At 42.2% G+C, this 20,933-nt stretch overlaps 1 protein-coding gene across 4 annotated transcripts in view; it reads right to left on the bottom strand.

The window, feature by feature from the left end:
* Window positions 1-20,933, bottom strand: part of LOC137349219 (partitioning defective 3 homolog) — a 956,485-nt gene that overhangs the window by 309,376 nt on the left and 626,176 nt on the right. For all 4 annotated transcript variants that reach the window (XM_068014722.1, XM_068014712.1, XM_068014729.1 and 1 more), the window contains exons 13-14: window positions 15,263-15,451; window positions 12,814-12,984 (exon numbers count right to left, since the gene is read on the bottom strand). In XM_068014722.1, the coding sequence (XP_067870823.1) occupies window positions 12,814-12,984; window positions 15,263-15,451 (360 nt within the window). The remainder of the gene's footprint in view (window positions 1-12,813; window positions 12,985-15,262; window positions 15,452-20,933) is intronic.

Consider the following 20,933-nt stretch of genomic DNA (forward strand, 5'->3'; position numbering starts at 1 on the left):
ATAATGAAGAAGAACATGAGGCCTGGTCTAATCTTTCCCACTCTCCCTGCATACTCTTAAGCTATAGATGTGGTCATCCCACAGCTTAACAGTATGCAGAGAGAGAGGGAATGGGTAACCACCAGACAGTCAAAAAGAATCAGGTAGGTTGTGCAGGCGATCCCTGAGTGCATCTCACTCTCCAACAGGTATTCAGTTCTGAATAAGGAGGGGAGTGCAGCCACAGCCAACTCCATGGCACCACGGTACAGGGAAGACTGAGTGATAGGTGATTCAATAGTCAGGGAAACAGACAGGCATTTCTCTGGCTGCAGACATGAATCCAGGATGGTGTGTTGTCTCCCTGGTGCCAGCGTAAAGGATGTCACTGAGCGGCTGCAGAGCATCCTGAACGAGGAGGACGAATAGCCAGCAGTCGTGGTCCACGTCGGAACCAACAACATAGGGAGAAAGAGGGATGTAGTCCTGCAGTCAGAATTTAGGGAGCTAGGTAAGAAATTAGCAAGCAGGGCCTCAAAAGTAGTAATCTCCAGATTACTCCCAGTGCCAGGCGCAAGTGAGTATAGAAATAGAAGCATAAGGGCGGCACAGTGGCGCAGTGGTTAGCACCGCAGTCTCACAGCTCCAGGGACCCGGGTTCGATTCTGGGTACTGCCTATGTGGAGTTTGCAAGTTCTCCCTGTGTCTGCGTGGGTTTTCTCTGGGTGCTCCGGTTTCCTCCCACAAGCCAAAAGACTTGCAGGTTGATAGGTAAATTGGCCATTATAAATTGTCACTAGTATAGGTAGGTGGTAGGGAAATATAGGGACAGGTGGGGATGTTTGGTAGGAATATGGGATTAGTGTAGGATTAGTATAAATGGGTGGTTGATGGTCGGCACAGACTCAGTGGGCCGAAGGGCCTGTTTCAGTGCTGTATCTCTAATCTAATAATCTAAAAAGACAGATGAATGCGTGGTTGGAAAGATCGTGCCGGAGGGGGGGCTTGAGATTCCTAGGTCATTGGGACCAGCTCTGGGTGAGATGGGACCTGTACATGCCAAATGGTTTGCACCTGAACAGAGCCAGGACTGAGCTCCTTGTGGGTCGTTTTGCTAGTGCTGTTGGGGAAGGTTTAAACTGGTTTGGCAGGGGGGTGGGGACCTGAGGATAGACTCAGTTGGGAGAAAATCAGAAATGAAAATGGAAGGCCAAAAATTAATGGATGAGTCTGGAAGACAGAGAAAACAAAGGTTAGAATATTTTAAAAAGAGTTTGGCAGTGCTCAAGGGTATCTACTTCAATGCAAGGAGTATAGCGAATAAAGCAGATGAGCCGAGGGCACAGACAGACACAGTATGATATCATAGCTTTTTCAGAAACATGGCTTAAGGAGGGACAGGAATGGCAGCTCAATGTCCATGGTTACAGGGTTTTCAGATGCGATACGGAGGGGGATAAGAAAGAAGGGGGGAGTGGCAATTTTAGTCAAGGAAACTATTACAACTGTGAGGAGGGATATGTTGGAAGGTTCATCAAATTAGGTCATATGAATTGAGCTGAAGAACAAAAAAGGGGCAATCACACTGCTGGGATTGTACGATAGACAGCCCACCTCCCCCACCTCCCCCCCCCCCCAAAAAACAGTCAGAGGGAGATAGAAGAGCAGATATGTAGGCAAATCTTTGAGAAGTGCAAGAACAAAAGGGCAGTAATAGTAGGGGATTTTACATTAAGAGTAAGAAGATAACTAAGGAGAGGGTCTTCTTCTTTGGCCTCCTTGTCTCGAGAGACAATGGGTAAGCATCTAGAGGAGGTCAGTGGTTTGTGGAGCAGCGCCTGGAGTGGCTATAAAGGCCAATTCTGGAGTGACAGACTCTTCCACAGGTGCTGCAGATAAAATTGGTTGCCGGGGCTGTTACACAGTTGGCTCTCTCCTTGCGCTTCTGTCTTTTTTCCTGCCAACTGCTAAGTCTCTTCGACTCACCACTCTTCAGCCCCGCCTTTATGGCCATGATTTGGCTACCTTTCCCGTTTTACTTTTGCGCCAGACAGTGATAAACAATTGTTGCAGTTCAACCATGCGCTCTTTAAACGTTTGCCATTGCCTATCCACCAACATCCCTTTAAGAAAAGTTTCCCAATCCGTCTTGGCCAACTCACGCCTCATACCTTCCTAGTTTCCTTTGCTAAGATTCAGGACCCTTGTCTCAGAATCAACTACGTCACTCTCCATCGTGATGAAGAATTCTATCATATTATGGTCGTTGCAGGCAGCCGCAAACCTGTCGATGAGTCTCTGCAGACACTCTTCAGTGCGAGATGTTAATGCAGCATCGTCAGCAAAGAGGAGTTCCCTGATGAGGACTTTCCGTACTTTGGTCTTCGCTCTTAGACGGGAAAGGTTGAACAACCTGCCCCCTGATCTTGTGTGGAGGAAAATTCCTTCTTCTGAAGACTTGAATGCATGTGAGAGCAGCAGGGAGATGATGATCCCAAACAGTGTCAGTGCGAGAACACAGCCCTGTTTCATGCCACTCAGGATAGGAAAGGGGTCTGATGAGGCACCGCTATGCTGAATTGGGCTTTCAAATTGTCATGGAATGAGGTGATGATACTTAGCTTTGGCGGACATCCGATATTTGCGAGTAGTCTGAAGAGACCACGTCTGCTGACGAGGTCAAAGGCTTTGGTGAGATCTGTGAAAGCAACGTAGAGGGGCATCTGTTGTTCGCGGCATTACTCCTGTAGCTGGCGAAGGGAGAACAGCATGTCAATGGTCGATCTCTCTGCTCGAAAGCCACTCTGTGCCTCAGGGTAGACATGTTCAGCCAGCTTCTGCAGTCTGTTTTAAATGACTTAAGCGAAGACTTTCCCCACTATGCTGAGCAGGGAGATTGTTGCAGTCACCCTTGTTCTTATAGAGGGTGATGATATTGGCATTGTGCATGTCCTGTGGTACTGCTCCCTCATCCCAGCACAGGCAAAGCAGTTCATGGTGTGCTGAGAGTGCACTCTTGATTATTTCAGGGGTAATGCCATCCTTCCCAGGCTTTTCCACTGGCTAGAGAATCAATGGCATCACTGAGTTCCGATTTTGTTGGCTGTTCGTCCAGCTCATCCATGACTGGCAGAGACTGGGCTGCGTTGAGGGCGAAATCAGTGACAACATTTCCCCTGGAGTACAGTTCTAGGCTGTGCTCCAGCCAGCGGTCCATTTGCTTGGATTGGTCAGTGATCATTTCCCCTGATTTAGACTTGGTGGAGGGGGGGGGTGGTGCGATCTTCTTGATGGTTGGCCCAAAAGCTCTCTTAATGATGTTTCCAGTGTCGGAGGCCAGCTGAATACGACTGCATAGGTGTTGTCAGTAGTCATTTGCACAGCGCCTGGCTGTTCTTTGTGCAGCGCTTCTGGCTACTTTAAGTGCTACGGATGTTAACTCGCTGGGGGCTTTCTTGTAGTTCAACAGTGTAATGTGCTTAGCGGCTATTACAGGTTCCAGCTCTTCAAAGTGAGATTAAAACCAGTCTGCATTCTGCTTCTCACATTTGCCATAGGTGGTCATTGCTGAGTCATAGATGGCATCTCTGACGTGGGCCCACTTCGTTTCTGCATCCCCTGCAGGAGTGTTTTGAAGGGCTTTTTCAAGTGAGTTTAGAAACTTATGTAACAGCTGTCGATAAGAAATTCTGTTAGTGTTGATGCGTGGGTGGATCTTCTGCTTGGAGTGATGTAGCTTTTTTGGTTTGAGTCTAACTTTGCTGCACACCAGGGAGTGGTCGGTGTTGCAGTCTGCACTGTGGAAGCTGTGTGTGATTTGAACACTGCTTATAGAGGCTCGCCTTGTGACGATGAGATCCAGCTAGTGCCAACGACGTGATCTTGGGTGCCTCCATGGAACTTGGGACAGGGTTTAGTATGAAAGAACGAGTTGGTGATGCAGAGGTTGTGATAGGTACACAACTCCAGCAGTCTCTGTCCATTCTCATTCATCCTTCCAATACCATAGCGCCCAAAGAAGGAGGGCCATGAGTCATGGTCGGCCCCAACCCTGGCGTTAAATTCCCCCAACAGGAACAAATGTTCGGTATTAGGAATGCTACTAATGATATTATGGAGTTCCATAACTAAGGAAAGAGTAGGGCCCATAAAAGACCATAAAGGTAACCTATGTGTAGGGGCGGAAGACATTGGTATGACTTTGCTTCTGTCTTCACAAAAGAGGGGGACGATGCAGATATTGTAGCTAAGGAGGAGTGTGACGTATTGGATGTGATAAACATAGGGAGAGGGGAAGTATTAATGGGATTAGTATCCTTTAAAGTTGATACATCACCAGGGCCAGATGAAATGTACCCTAGGCTGTTAAAAGCAAGAGAGGAAATAGCAGAAGGTCTGATCATCATAGTCCTTACTGGAGACAGGTGTAGTGCCGGAGGATTGGAGAACTGTTAAAGTTGTAAATCTGTTTTACTGAATAATTACAGGCCAGTGAGTCTAGCCTCAGTAGTGGGCGAATTATTGGAATCTATTCTGAGACACAGGATAAACTGTCACTTAGAAAGGCACAGGTTAATCAAGGATAGTCACCTTGGATTTGTTAAGCGAAGATCTTGTTTGACCAACTTGATTGAATTTTTTGAAGTAACAAGATAGATAGATGAGGGTAGTGCAGTTGATGTGGTCCACATGGATTTTAGCAAGGCTTTAGACAAGGTCCCATTTGGCAGACTGGCTAAAAAAAATAATAAAATCCCATGGGATCCAGGGAAATGCAGCAAGGTGGACACAAAATTGGCTCATTGGCAGGAAACAAAGGGTACTTGTTGATGGGTGTTTTTGCGACTGGAGGGCTGTTTCCAGTGGCGTTCCGCAGGGCTCAGTACTGGATCCCCTGCTTTTGGTGGTATATATTAACGATTTGGAAGTAAATGTAGGGGGCATGATCAAGAAGTTTGCCGACGACATAAAGAATGGCCGTGTGGTAGATAGCGAGGAGGATAGCTGTGGGCTGCAGAAAGATATTGTTGGTCTGGTCAGATGGGCAGAAAAGTGGCAAATGGAATTCAACCTGGAGAAGTGCGAGGTGATGCATTTGGGGAGGTCAAACAAGGCAAAGGAATACACAATTAATGGAAAAATACTGAGAAGTGTAGAGGAAGTGAGGGAGCTTGGAGTGAATATCCACAGATTCCTGAACGTAGTAGGAAGGTCCATAAGGTAGTTAAGGGGGCATATGGAATCCTTTCCTTTATTAGTCAAAGTATAGAATGTAAGAGCAGGAAGGTTACGCTGGAACTGAATAACTCATTGGTTAGGCCAGAACTTGAGCACTGTGTGCAGTTCTGGTCGCCTCAGTACAGAAAGGAGATAATTGTACTCGAGAGGATACAAAGGAGATTTACGAGGATATTGCCAGGACTGGAAAAATGCAGCAATGAGGAAAGATTGGATAGGCTGGGGTTGTTCTCCTTGGAATAGAGAAGGCTAAGGGGAGATCTGATTGAAATGTACAAAATTTTGAAGGGCCTGGATAGAGTGGAGGTGAAGGGTCTATTCACCTTAGCAGAGAGGTCAATGTCGAGGGAGCACAGATTTGAAGTGATTGATAGAAAAATTAGAGCGGAGGTGGGGAAAAACTTGTTCACCCAGAGGGTGATGGGGGTCTGAAACTCACAGCCTGAAAGGGCAGTTGAGGCTGAAACCCTCAACTCATTCAAAAGGTGTCTGGATATGCACCTCAAGTGCCGTAATCTGCAGGGCTACAGACCAAATGCTGGTAGGTGGGTTAGAACAGGTGGATCGTTCTTCGGTCGGCACAGACATGATGGGCCAAGTGGCCTCTTTCTGTGTCTTAAACTTTCTATGATTCTAGCTAGGGCTGCACTCGGAACCTAAGATAAGGTAATTCATGTCACACCACAGATCTAATTAGGAAACTTCCAGGCCTGCACTGCTCGGTGTGAATATAAGAGATAGCAGCAGGAGTAGACCATAGGCCCTCGACTTCGGGGTCGTGGTGGGAAGGCCTGGAAATGCCTCCGGGAGAGGCCCGATTTGTGCCTCGACCTGAGAAGGCCCAGCCCCATATTACCAGTGGCAGCGAGACCTTGTGACTCCGCCCCCTCCCCGCGCTCAGCAACGGGAGCAGGATTTAAATATGTTAATTAATGAATTAATTAACTACCTGCTCCCGTTGGCTGCCCCACTGCCATATTCTAGCCGGTTGCCAGGACTCCTGCACCTTCAGATCTCCAATCAGAGATCCAATACAGGACACTTGTGGGGAAGGGGGAGGAGGTAGGTTTTCAGGGTGGAGAGAGCGGGGAAAACTATTGCGATTGATGGAGGGGACAATGTTTAGACATTGGGGGAGTAGAAGGGTTTGAATCGTTTAAATTTTCCAAATTAAATGTTTAATGACTTCCCTTAAAAAATGTAAATTAAATGCAAGGGCTTGAAGCCCTTTAAAAATCGCCCTGGTGCCTACGCAGTGGTGCGGACGCCATTGCCGGGGATGGAGAGCCCACCCCCTCAACGTCATCAGGCGGGGGATGGGGGGATAGTCCGTCCCATTCCATGTAAATGAGCCGCTACGTGGACTGCATCGCGCATGTGCACCCCACTGTTTTTGAAGTTTGCCACCGGGAAAATTCAGCCCCAAATGTATGATTAAAGAAGTGGATTTTAAGAAGGGGTCAAGGGTAGGGAGGGAGGTGGAAAGCCAGCAGGATTTAGGGGGAGAATTCCAGAATATTGCATAGTTGGTTGATGACAACGTTGCTGATGGTGGGGCAAAAGGACGTGTGGGGCTGTACATGCTGCAGTCAGAGGAAGGGTGACGGGCAGGGGTGGGTTGCACAAGAAGCCATAATCAGAGGAAGGGCAGGGTGGGAAAACAGAATTGTACAGCTGGAGAAATTAACAGTAATATAAGGGTGACACAATGAGGGACCTGAATCCAAGGATGAGAACTTTAAATTTAAAGCATCTGGGGATTGTGAACATGGCAACAAGGGTGATTAGAGTGGGGCACTTATTGCAGGATAGAATATGGGCAACAGAGTTTTGCATGAGCAGAAGCTTACAGGACAGGACGTTAACCAGTATAGTTTTGGAATAGTTGTGCGTGCAGACGAGGAATGTGTGGATGAAGATTTCAGCAGCAGATGGGCTGAGGTTGAGACAGGCAATATCACAAAGGTGAAAATTAACAGACCTTGCGATGAAGATTTATGGTCAAACAGGACTGCAAGGCCAGAAACAGTCTGGTGCCGCCCTAGACTGTGACAAGAGTACATAGTTTGAGAAGGAAAGATCAAAGACAATAGCTTCAGTCTTCCAAATGTTTTGTTGGAGGAAACTGCAGCTCATCAAAGACTGGATGCCAGATAGCGGGTCACAGTGCAAAGTTTAAAAGATGTGATGGAAAGGTAGAGCTGGGTGTCATCAGCTTACATCGGAAAGCACACCCCTAGTCTACAGATGATGTTGCCAAGGTGTTGGACAGAGGTGAGGAAGAGGAGGGTGCCAAAGATTAATCCTCGAAGGACACCTGAGATAACAGCATGAGGGTGGGAAAAGGTCAGACAATTGGTAAAAGTAGAACCAAGTCCCAGCAAGCTGGTTTTGTAGAAGGATAGTGTTCATCACAGGTTGCAGAGATGGTTGAGGAGGGCGAGGACAGATAATGCACTATGGTCGCAATTAATGGTCTTGGTTAGGGCCATTTCAATGGCATGGAAGCGACAGAAAATTGACTGCAGGGATCAAAATTTGAGTTGCGCAAGAAATGGCCAGGGATATATGAGGATTCCTACTCCTGTTCACTATCCAGTAGCCTTGCTTGAAAGTCAGTGCATGTTTATGTCTGCCGTAGAGCAGATGGGGAAATGGGAGAATCATGAGGTGAAGACAAATACAATCTCAGCTTTGATATTTACCCAGTCCACGGATGAATAGGCTAGTGCAGGCTCATGCCTGAAAAATGTTCATTTGAGTGAAACACAAGATGGTGGATGTCACCCCCAGCACTGCATCCGAGCACAGGCCACTGCTTTCAAGGGAGAAATTTACAAAAAAGGGAACGTATGCAAATTATCGGCAATTATTAAAATGATTACAGGCTCATTCACAGATTTAATGGCCGCCTGCTGTAATATTGCTATTCTATCCAGAAAATAATTTAAGATGCTTCATAGCGAGGCAAGGCTGAGAACCTTTGAGGACAACAATATGATCACAATCACATTTAAAAACAAAATTTTATTCATCATCTGCTACATACAAAATTGATTTTGTACTGTAGTTTATTCAGATATGATAATAAGCACTAATTTCAAAAACAAATTTTGAATAGGCTGCTTGGGTTTGACTTGTGGGGTTGGGTGGGGGGGGGGGGGGGAAGCAGTGGGAGGGGAAGCCTTTCACATTGAAAATGATCAAAACAGGGGTAGTACTGTATTGAATGAAAGGTCACTGTGTAGCTTAGAAGTTTCAGGAAACAACAGCCTTTGAACCATCAGAAAGGCAGCCAAATCAAATACCACAGATATATCATTCCAAATTCTCGTTAACACCAATTATGCCTTTCTACAGGAAAGTGTCAAGATGAGGCCATCTGCACCATTTACAAATCCGAATGATGATGGTTGCCCAGAAGTGAAGACATTAATTTATCACATTTTTAAAAAATGATAAATTATTTCAACATCTATTGTTATACTGACATTATTTGAATATCCAAACTGCTTAAACCAAACATTTATGTTTTGAAATTGTGAATATGTGCTGGAGGGAAATAAACCAAGAACTCACTTTAATTTAAAAAAAAACTTGAAACAAATTGTATCCCAGAACGGTAATGAAGTAGTCTCTGTAACAAATATCTTAAGTGTTTGTGATATACTGGAGTTACTCTTTTCGCTTCCAGGCAAGGAAGGCCAATAGCAAACTGAAATAAGCCTTCATGACAAAGACTTTGAAGTCAACACACTGGACTAATTCCTCCTGACATTTGGAAGTTGGCCGAATGCCACAGGCACTCGAGGGGGTAAGAAAAATCGCACCACGTTCCAAGCATATGAGACAGATGTCTGGGGAGGTTACATGCGAGCAAAAAATATTTCTTTGTTGCAAGTATTATCTGTTCAATACAAATGAAATATTGAAATTAATTTGCAAACCGTAGACTTATCTATTCTATTACTATTTATTGCAGTGAGAAGGGTCAACATAATTACAGAGTTACCAAGAACTAGTGGAAGATTGTATAACCTTGCAGTAAGTAAATTAAGCTCCAAGATTTCAATCATAAAGCAAGAATTTATTTTCTAAGTTTTAAATGCAATTAAGGTGACAATTTTCTTTAAACCTAGTTTTAACAATTAGCTTAAAACTACCTTGATGCAGATGACATAAAAGTACAATTTTCAAATGATAAATAACAATTAATTTAAACTCATTGGCATTATGCCTTTTTCTTCATTTACTGCCATCAGATTCAGACTACACTTGTCAATCAGAATACCAGAATCACATGTACCTTTTAAGAATCAACTTTTACCCAATATTACAACAGCGATTGAGCATCTAATTATGAATTGACAAGGTCATTTTCAGCACAAATAGAGTGACACTAAAAGCATATTTAAATTGGTCTTTTTCTAATCAATTGTTAAAATAGAGGCTCATAATGACATTTCCATGGGAAATGAGTCAAACGTTTATTAATTTCCGTGTGCTCAAACCACATTGTGTGGCAAGCATTCGTCCTTTTGTTACTCGATCGTATTGATGATTTTAGAGATTATCTGCTTTTAGCTCAATTCCCACAGAACAATCTTGACTCATAACGAGAAATATACTGTTAATTAGTATTCTTTGTGCAAGAAAACTTACACATATATTTTTTAAAAAGGTTGTCATTAAACACGTGAAGGAAAGGGTACAGCATGTTCATCATTACAACTCTCAGTGGATGGAAAAGTGGAGCCCTCTCCCATGTGTCACCATCAATGCTTATAAAACATAATTTAGTAGCCAGACCAATTGATAACTCATTGCAGAAAAATCAATGAACAGTGCTTCAACAGACAATCTTTGATATAACCAACAGAATCAACTCATTTCCTTTAATCCGGCAGACTTCATTTCAGCTTCCCTCCTGCCACTTTTAAATTAGTTATAACTGACATGTCTGCACGGAAACCAAATGTAGCAGCTGAACACAATTCCTTTTGTATTCGGTACACAGAGATTGCAGCAACCCTTCGCAATGAGGCAAAGGTGTTTTGCCCTGGGTGTGTCTTGCACAGTGCCAAGAAAGGAGGCAAGTGCTGCAGGCATACAGGAACAAAATCTAAAATGAGACACAACAATTCCTTTATTTTGGAAGCATCAGACAACAACTGACATTCATATAGTGTCTTTAACATAGGAAAATGTCACAAGGGGTTTCACAGAAGTGTAGTCAGATAAAAAAATTATACTGTGCCAAAGACAGAAAATTTACAAGGGGTGACTAAAAGCTTGGTTAAATTGGTAGGTTTTAATAAGGGTCATAAAAGATGACAGGGAAGTGGAGCAGTTTAAGGAGGGAAATTCAGAGCTTAGGGCCTATATGGCTGAAGGCACAACCGCCACTGGTGGGTCATAAGGAAGCATAAATATGATTTTAAGATGCAGCAGTACGCCACTGAAAGTAAGCACATCACTGAGGTATGCTACTTATTTTCAGCTGACAATCACACATGAAATGTAACATTGTACAGCTGGATCAAATACCAGGCTCAATTATCAACTGGCACTTGGGAGTCAACATAAGGTTCCATCAGAAGAAGCCAATGAATGTCATCCCTCACAACCCATTAATAGGTCCTAACCGAGGTGAAGCATTTATAGTTCCATGCAGAAGGCCCTACAGTACAGATTGCCACCCTTTTGACTCTGTAGTTTTAATTCTTTGATGAAGTAAATTATATACTTTTTTATTCTTTCATTGGATGTGGGCATTGCTGGCAGGCCAGCATTTGTTGCCCATCCCTAATTGCCCTCGACAACTGCGTGGCTTGCTCGGCCATTTTTTTTAAAATTCATGTATGGGATGTGGACATCGTTCGCTAGGCCAGCATTTATTGCCCATCCCTAATTGCCCTTGAACTGAGTGGCTTGCTAGGCCATTTCAGAGGGCATTTATGAGTCAACCACATTGCTGTGGATCTGGAGTCACATGTAGGCCAGACCAGGTAAGGACAGCAGATTTCCTTCCCTAAAGGACATTAGTGAACCAGATGTTTTTTTTTACAACAATCGACAATGGTTGCATAGTCTCTACTCGACTAGCTTTTTAATTCCAGATTTATTAACTGAATTCAAATTTCACCATCTGCCATGGTGGGATTCAAACCCATGACCCCAAAGCATTAGCCGAGGCCTCTGGACTACTAGTCCAGTGACAATACCACTATACCGCCGCCTCAGTGGGCAGTTAAGAATCAACCACATTGCTGTGGGTCTGGAGTCACATGTAGGCCAGACCAGGTGAGGACAGCAGATTTCTTTCTCTAAAGGCCATTAGTGAAGCAGATGGGTTTTTACAACAATCGATGATAGTTTCATGGCACCATTACCGAGATTAGCTTTCAATTCTAGATTTTGAGTGTTCCCAGGGTTTTAGCTGGGCCTCTGGATTACTAGTCCAGTGACACTACTACGCCACCCTCTTACACACAGATATAAAAAACAGTGCAAGCCATGCAAGGACAGGCCACTCTCAAATGATGGAGAACACAACATGTAGGAAGCAAAGAACAAACTCTTATCATAACTCATAGATATCCTGCACTGTTGAGTTGCGAAGTAAAATGCCATATAACTTTACATGTCAATAAAAAATATCTGTTCATTTCTCATGGGGAACTCAGGAACTGGTCACCAGCTTAATGCCTTAAAATGCTGGTTAGAGGCAGCTTAGGAACAGTCACATTCTTCAAAAAGAACTCTGATCTGACATCATGATGGGGGTGTGCTGTTCACACTCCAAATCATGAGGTCACATCAAGGTGAGGTCTATATTAAAAAGTCTATCCCCAGGCTGCCTCTAACCATCATTTCTAAAAGATAAAATAAGAACTGACTGCAAGATACAAGCATAAGGAATTTGCTTTTTATAACATTTAGATCTTTGTGGCAATGCAGTACAAGAAGCTTCTTCTTGAAGCAATATTGCACTTTTTTAGAATTTCAAATGGAGTTTAAATAAAAAGGTTTAAATTTAATTGTATTAAATATTCTGTCCATGACAGATTGTGCTCCTTAAAGAAAATAACTTTGAAATTTTGAGGCAACAGGAACTCAGAAGCTTCAACAGAAAACAGCCATAAATTTATGTTCTTTATTTATGTTGTCTTCTACAACTGGCAACTACAACAAAGGTGGAAATTAAGAAATACTCCAACCCAAGGGGACCACAGTTTTATCTGACCCATATTTGAATATATATTAGCATCTTCAGTAAAGACAGAGAAGACTTTATCTTTGAAATCATGTTTTATTCATGATATAGAATTCTACATTTCTCAACCAATATTCATTTGCTGTTGCACAGCAAACTCTAATGATTGAATAGACAAATTCATGATAACATTTTAGAATTAAAATTCATGGTAACATTTTAGAATTAAAAGACTTACAGAAATGGGTAGTCTTAGGAATTGAGAGTATGTATTTTTAAAATTATATTTCAAAGAATAAAAAACTGAAGGGAAATAATTGGCCATATGGGGTTCATATTTTGTGGCCTCACTTATTATCAAATCCAACACTAATCATTACCTCATTGTGTTTTGTTATCCTCCTGGCAACAATCAACTGTATCATTCCCCTTTTATTTCCTTCTGTGGACATGGATCTCCGGAGTGTCTCCATGGCATCTTGGTTTGTCTTCCCCAACAAAGATTCACTGTTAACTGCTATGAGCTGGTCATTCACATTAAGTCTGCCATCCTGAAGTGAAGACAGATTAAAATTCTACTGTCAAATCAACTCTCAATTTGAAACCTTTTCATTCAAAAATCCAGTGATTAAATTCACTCAGGAAACATTAAAGTGCTTTTGACAAGTTATTACTTTGATACAAGTATGCTGGAGTTATACTTGTCAGTTTGAAAAGTTATACCAACAAAACAAACTTCCAATAAATACAGCGAACATATAGCTCCTTCAACATGAACACAGAGAACATCTATTTAACTTCATCCCATTCATGATATATCTTTTTTTTTTAGTCACAACAAAAAAATCATCTACCATTGTTTCACCCAATTACATATTTTGGCCAATTCATTTTGTAGTTCCTGAGCCACTTCTTTAGAGTTAAACGTCCCTCCAAGTCTGTAAATGGGATTAGTTTATGTTAAGTTTCTGAATCAAAGTCGATAATGTTAACTTGAAATGGTATGAATCCTAACACCACTCCTTAAAGCACTTCACTAATCCCAATACAACTCCTCTGTACAAGGTAATACAGTAATCATGGGGAATTTTCATAGAAACGAGTTCAGGGAATGCATTCAAGATAGGTTTCCAGATCAGTGTGCCAAGGAGACAACTGGAAAATAGGCTATCTTAGATTTAGTACTGTGCAGTGAGACAGGGTTAATTAATAACCTTATGGTCAAGGAGTCTTTGGGCAAGAGTGATCATAACAAGATTGAATTTTATATTGAATTTCATTGTGATTTAGTTAAGCCAAAACTAGGGTCTTCAATCTGAACAAAACAAACTGCATAGGTATAAGGGACGAGTCAGCTAAGTAGATTAGAAAGCTAGATTTAAAGATATGACCATAGATAAGCAATGGTAAACATTTAAAGAATTAATTCATAACACACAATGAATATATATTCTCTTACGGAATAATAACCCCGTGGGAAAAGTGGCCCAACTGTGGCTAACAAGAAGTCAAAGTTAGTATTAGGTGAAAGGAAAATACTTCTAATGTTGCAAAAAAAAAGTAACTGTGAGGATTTTGGAATTCAGCAAAGAGGGACGAAGAAATTGATCAGAAATAAGAGAAAATATGACAGTAATCTACCAAGTGACATAAAAACAGATTGTAAAAGCTTCTATAGGCATGTAAGAAGGAAAAGATTAACAAAACTAAATGTGGATCCCTTAGAGGTAGAGACAGCAGAAATTATAAATGGGAAGTAAGGAAACATCAGAGACATTAAACAAATACCGTCTGTCTTTACAGCAGGAGACACAAAAAAATTCCAGAAATAGTGGGGAACAAGGGTTGAGTGAGAGTGAGGAACTTAAGGAAATGATTCGCAAAAAAAAAGAGTACTGGAGAAATTAACAGGATTAAAAGCCAACAAATGCCCTTGAACTGATGGCCTATGTCCTAGGGTTTTACAAGAAGTGGCTGCAAAGAGCACAGAGGATTGATTTTGATGTTCTAGAATTCCCCAGATTCTAGAACGATCCCCATGGATTGGAAGGTAGCAAATATAACTTGGCTATTCAAGAAAGGAGAGAGAGAGAAAACATGGGTGCATAGGCCAGTTAGTCTGACATCAGTAGTAGGGAAATGTTAGACTATAACAGGAGGGACATGATAACAGGGCACTTAGAAAATCACAATATGACTGGGCAGAGCCAATCTGGATTTATGATAGGTAAACTGTTATACAAATCTGTTAAGACTTCTTTCAAGTTGTAACTCGCAGGGTGGATAGGAAGGAAGCACTGAATGTAGTATTGGAGTTATACAGCACAGAAATAGGCCCTTTGACCCATCATGTCTGTGCCGGCCATCAAGCACCTAACTATTCTACTCCCATTTTCCAGCACTTGGCCCATAGCCTTGTATACTACGGCATTTCAAGTGCTCATCTAAATACTTCTTAAATGTTGTGAGGGCTGCTGCCTCTATCACCTCTTCAGGCAGTGCGTTCCAGATTGCAACCACCCTCCGAGTGAAATATTTTTCCCCTCAAATCCCCTCTAAACCTCCTGCCCCTTACCTTAAACCAAAGTGCATTTGGATTTTCAAAAAGTATTTGATAAGGTGCCACACAGGAGGTTATTACACAAAGTTATGGCTCATGGGTTTGGGCCTAATATATTAGCATGGATTGAGGATTAACAGACAGAAAAAAAGTGTGTCGGAATAAATGGGTCATTTTCAGGTTGGCATGCTGGAACTAGTTTTTTTTTCATATCCTTCAAACAAACAATTATTACACTTCATTAGTCCTGAGATACCAAATCGACTTACCTTAGATGCTGCTCCTCCATTGATGATAGACTTCACAAATATGCCCAGGTCAGCATGGTTTTCTTTTGATCTATTACCTTTGACACTAACCCCAAGGCCTGCAGATCCAGTGTCATTGAGAGGAATTTCAAACGTCAGGAACTCCCTTGTACCATCGGGTGTAAGAACTAAGTCATCATCCTCTGTTTTCTATTATAGAAAAATATAACTTTGTTACCTCATAAACAGGTTAGATTAAAAACAAATTTCTGTTTGTTATCTTACCCATTTTAATCAAGTAGTATTGGAGGACGTAGCTTTCTTCCTTATTAGTACATAAGGCAGCATTTCAGAAGTCACGCTCTTTAATAAACACTCCTATATTTTAAGACTTTACTGGACAGTATTTTCATTATTGGTAGTAATTCACTCCCTCATCGGCTGAAAATTCTTAACACTTGTATGTGACATTTAAAGGGTATTGAAATTTCCATGTGTGTCAAATCGCCCATTGCAATGCAAAAACAAATTCTTCGGAAACTACTCAAACAAAAACAAATGTATGCAGGTGTAGCAAAGCTGCCTTGTCTGTAAGTAAGGTGGCGAATTTGGAAGAATCTAGGCAGCAAAAACAGTTTAAGATTTAATTCTCAAGAGCAAAAATATTGAATTTCTGCTGGTAATAATAAAAAATTCTCAATAAATGTATCGTTAAAACCTAAAATAGATATTTGACACTAAAACATGCATGAAAAATACACAATGTTATCCTTCTGAATTGAACCTCTGTGCACTCCTCCCATTCCCTCCCTCTGCTTCACCATTAGCAACCAACAAAACCTTCAACCATCATGGCCTTGCATTCTAAATTCACCCAAGCTCCTACATCTTTCAACATTTCTCTCCACTTCGAAGCCTCCTCAAAACCTACCTCGCGGACTTTACTTTCGAACACTTTTCGTAAGTTTTCTCTTCTTTTAACTGTGAACACTTCTGCAGGTTTACTTCCTGCTATGTTTTACTTATTTTGTCAAAGACTATGGCATGCAATTCTATCACACTCCAACCTAATACCTGAATCAGCAAAATATCAAATTCTTCTTACCAATTATTCAAAGGGTTGAAGGTGCGTTTATTGCAATTCCATGAGTGCATTTGCACCATCAGTTTAGGCTTGATGCAAAGTAATTCTGCTGCACACCAATACTAAAATGATAATGTAAGTCCAGATCCGGTGGTTGAACTGACTCCAAAGCAAAATGGAGTGAGACTCTGAACGTGGTGGCAAAACTGAGCCGTCTAGATTCAGTCGAACAGAGTCAGAGATCTGGAGGGTATGAATGAGGCTAGAGGAGGTTGCCAAGATACAGCGCAAGATGTGAGAGAGACTGTAAGATATTACATTAGGAGACATTGATTTACCTTGATTTAGGTGGGGGGAGGGACTTAATGTTTGACTGGATCCGGGCAGCTGCGATTTGCACAGGTAAAAGAGTTTATGGAAAGTGGAGCATGGGAGGTCAACAGGAAGGGCATTAGAGTAGTTAAAAAATGCCGGAAAAATGGGATAACACCAAAGAGGAGTTGAGGGAGGAGCGGAGGCAGGCAACTAAAAAAATTAAAGATAGTATCAAACTTAAAGAAAAAACCACATAGTTGCACAAAGATGGGTGGCAGGGCAGATGATTGGACAGAATATAAAAAGCAAAGAATGATGAAAAGATTGATAAGGAGGGAAAATCAGAGTACAAGAGAAAGCTAGCTAAAAATATAAAAACAGATAAGAGTTTCTGTAGATATTTTAAAAAGAGTTATCAAAATGAGCATTGGTCCTAAGAAAGTGAGTCTGGAGAATTGATAAGGGAAAATAAGGGGAAGGCAGATGAATTGATCAGGTATTTTGCATTGGTCTTCACTATAAAGGATACAAGTAACATCCCAGAAATAGCTGCAAATCAGGAAATGGAAGGGAGAGAGGAATTCAAGGGAATTACAATCACCAGGGAAGTGGTATTGAGCAAATTGTTGGAGCTGCGGGCTGACGAGTCCCTGGGTTCTGATGGATTTTTCCTAGAGTCCTAAAAGTGGCTCATGAGATAGCTGATGCGTTGGTTTTAATTTTCCAAAATTCCCTTGATTCAGGGACGGTTCCATCAGATTGGAAAAGAGCGAAAGTAACTTCTTTATTCCATAAGGGGAGGGAGACAGAAAGCACGAAACTATAGGCCAGTTAGCTTAAGATCTGTCTTCGAGAAAAGGTTAGAAGCTATTATTAAAGATGTTATGGCAGGGCACTTAGAAAAATTCAAGGGATTCAGGCAGAGTCAACATGGTTTTGTGAAAGGGAAATCATGTTTCATCAGTGTATTGGAGTTCTTTGAAGAAGCAACATGTGCTGTGGATAAAGGGGAACTGGTGGATGTACTGTACTTAGATTTCCAGAAGGCATTTGATAAGGTATCATGTCAAAAGTTATTGCAGAAAATAAAAGCTCATGGTGTAGTGGGTAACATTTAGAATTAGAATTAGAACATTACAGCGCAGTACAGGCCCTTCGGCCCTCGATGTTGCGCCGACCTGTGAAACCATCTGACCTACACTATTCCATTTTCATCCATATGTCTATCCAATGACCACTTAAATGCCCTTAAACTTGGCGAGTCTACTACTGTTGCAGGCAGGGCGTTCCACGCCCCTACTACTCTCTGAGTAAAGAAACTACCTCTGACATCTGTCCTATATCTATCACCCCTCAACTTAAAGCTATGTCCCCTCGTGTTTGCCATCACCATCCGAGGAAAAAGACTCTCACTATCCACCCTATCTAACCCTCTGATTATCTTATATGTCTCTATTAAGTCACCTCTCCTCCTCCTTCTCTCCAACGAAAACAACCTCGTCCCTCAGCCTTTCCTCCATACCAGGCAACATCCTAGTAAATCTCCTCTGCACCCTTTCCAAAGCTTCCACATCCTTCCTATAAAGCGGTGACCAGAACTGCACGCAATACTCCAGGTGCGGTCTCACCAGAGTTTTGTACAGCTGCAGCATGACCTCGTGGCTCCGAAACCCGATCCCCCGACTAATAAAAGCTAACACACCATATGCCTTCTTAACAGCCCTATTAACCTGGGTAGCAACCTTCAGGGATTTATGTACCTGGACACCAAGATCTCTCTGTTCATCTACACTACCAAGAATCTTCCCATTAGCCCAGTACTCTGCATTCCTGTTACTCCTTCCAAAGTGAATCACCTCGCACTTTTCCGCATTAAACTCCATTTGCCATCTCTCAGCTCAGCTCTGCAGCCTATCTATGTCCCTCTGTACCCTACAACATCCTTCAGCACTATCCACAACTCCACCGACCTTAGTGTCATCCGCAAATTTACTAACCCACCCTTCTACACCCTCTTCCAGGTCATTTATAAAAATGACAAACAGCAGTGACCCCAAAACAGATCCTTGCAGTACACCACTAGTAACTAAACTCCAGGATGAACATTTGCCATCAACCACCACCCTCTGTCTTCTTTCAGCTAGCCAATTTCTGATTCAAAGCTCGAAATCACCTTCAACCCCATACATCCGTATTTTCTGCAAAAGCCTACTGTGGGGAACCTTATCAAATGCCTTACTGAAATCCATATACACCACATCCACTGCTTTACCCTCATCCACCTGTTTGGTCACCTTCTCGAAAAACTCAGTAAGGTTTGTGAGGCACGACCTACCTGTCACAAAACCGTGCTGACTATGGCTAATGAACTTATTCTTTTCAAGATGATTATAAATCCTGTCTCTTATAACCTTTTCCAACATTTTACCCACAATCGAAGTAAGGCTCACAGGTCTATAATTACCAGGGCGTCTCTACTCCCCTTCTTGAACAAGGGGACAACATTTGCTATCCTCCAGTCTTCCGGCACTATTCTTGTCGACAATGACGACATAAAGATCAAGGACAAAGGCTCTGCAATCTCCTCCCTTGCTTCCCAGAGAATCCTAGGATAAATCCCATCTGGCCCAGGGGACTTATCTATTTTCACACTTTCCAAAATTGATAACACCTCCTCCTTGTGAACCTCAATCCCATCTAGCCTAGTAGCCTGAATCTCAGTATTCTCCTCGACAACATTTTCTTTCTCTACTGTAAATACTGACGCAAAATATTCATTTAACGCTTCCCCTATCTCCTCTGATTCCACACACAACTTCCCACTACTATCCTTGATTGGCCCTAATCTAACTCTAGTCATTCTTTTATTCCTGATATACCTATAGAAAGCCTTAGGGTTTTCCCTGATCCTATCCGCCAATGACTTCTCGTGTCCTCTCCTTGCTCTTCTTAGCTCTCCCTTTAGATCCTTTCTGGCTAGCTTGTAACTCTCAAGCGCCCTAACTGAGCCTTCACGTCTCATCCTAACATAAGCCTTCTTCTTCCTCTTGACAAGCGCTTCAACTTCTTTAGTAAACCACGGCTCCCTCGCTCGACAACTTCCTCCCTGCCTCACAGGTACATACTTATCAAGGACACGCAGTAGCTGCTCCTTGAATAAGCTCCACATTTCGATTGTTCCCATCCCCTGCAGTTTCCTTCCCCATCCTACGCATCCTAAATCTTGCCTAATCGCATCATAATTTCCTTTCCCCCAGCTATAATTTTTGCCCTGCGGTATATACCTGTCCCTGCCCATCGCTAAGGTAAACCTAACCGAATTGTGATCACTATCACCAAAGTGCTCACCTACATCTAAATCTAACACCTGGCCGGGTTCATTACCCAGTACCAAATCCAATGTGGCATCGCCCCTGGTTGGCCTGTCTACATACTGTGTCAGAAAACCCTCCTGCACACACTGGACAAAAACTGACCCATCTAAAGTACTCGAACTATAGTATTTCCAGTCGATATTTGAAAAGTTAAAGTCCCCCATAACAACTACCCTGTTACTCTCGCCCCTGTCGAGAATCATCTTCGCTATCCTTTCCTCTACATCTCTGGAACTATTCGGAGGTCTATAAAAGACTCCCAACAGGGTGACCTCATGGCATGAATAGAAGATTGGCTCGCTAACAGGAAACAGAGAGTATAAATGGGTCGTTTTCTGGTTGGCAAGATGTAACGAGTGGTGTGCCACAGGGATCAATGCTGGGGCCTCAATTTTTTACAATTTATATAAATGACTTGGATGAAGTGGCCGAAGGTATGGTTGCTATATTTGCTGATGACACAAAGATAGGTAGGAAAGTAACTTGTGAAGAGGACATAAGGAGGCTACAAAGGGATATAGATAGGTTAGGTGAGTGGGCAAAGATCTGGCAAATGGCATATTATATGGGAAAATTGTCTATTTTGGTAGGATGAATAAAAAAGAACCATATTATCTAAATGGTGAGAGACTGCAGAGCTCTGAGATGCATGAAGTGTAAAATGTTAGTATGCAGGTTGAACAAGTAATTAGGAAAGCTAATAGAATGTTATTGTTTATTGCGAGGGGAATTGAAAACAAAAATATGGAGGTTATGCTTCAGTTATGCAGGGCATTGGTGAGACCATATTTGGAGTACTGTGTACAGTATTGGTCTCCTTATTTAAAGGATATAAATGCATTGGAAGCTGTTCAGAGAAGGTTCACTAGACTAATACCTGGAATGGGCAGGTTATCTTATGAGGAAAGATTGGACAAGC

Source organism: Heterodontus francisci, chromosome 2, assembly GCF_036365525.1.
Source record: "Heterodontus francisci isolate sHetFra1 chromosome 2, sHetFra1.hap1, whole genome shotgun sequence".
NCBI classification, from domain to species: Eukaryota; Metazoa; Chordata; class Chondrichthyes; order Heterodontiformes; family Heterodontidae; genus Heterodontus; species Heterodontus francisci.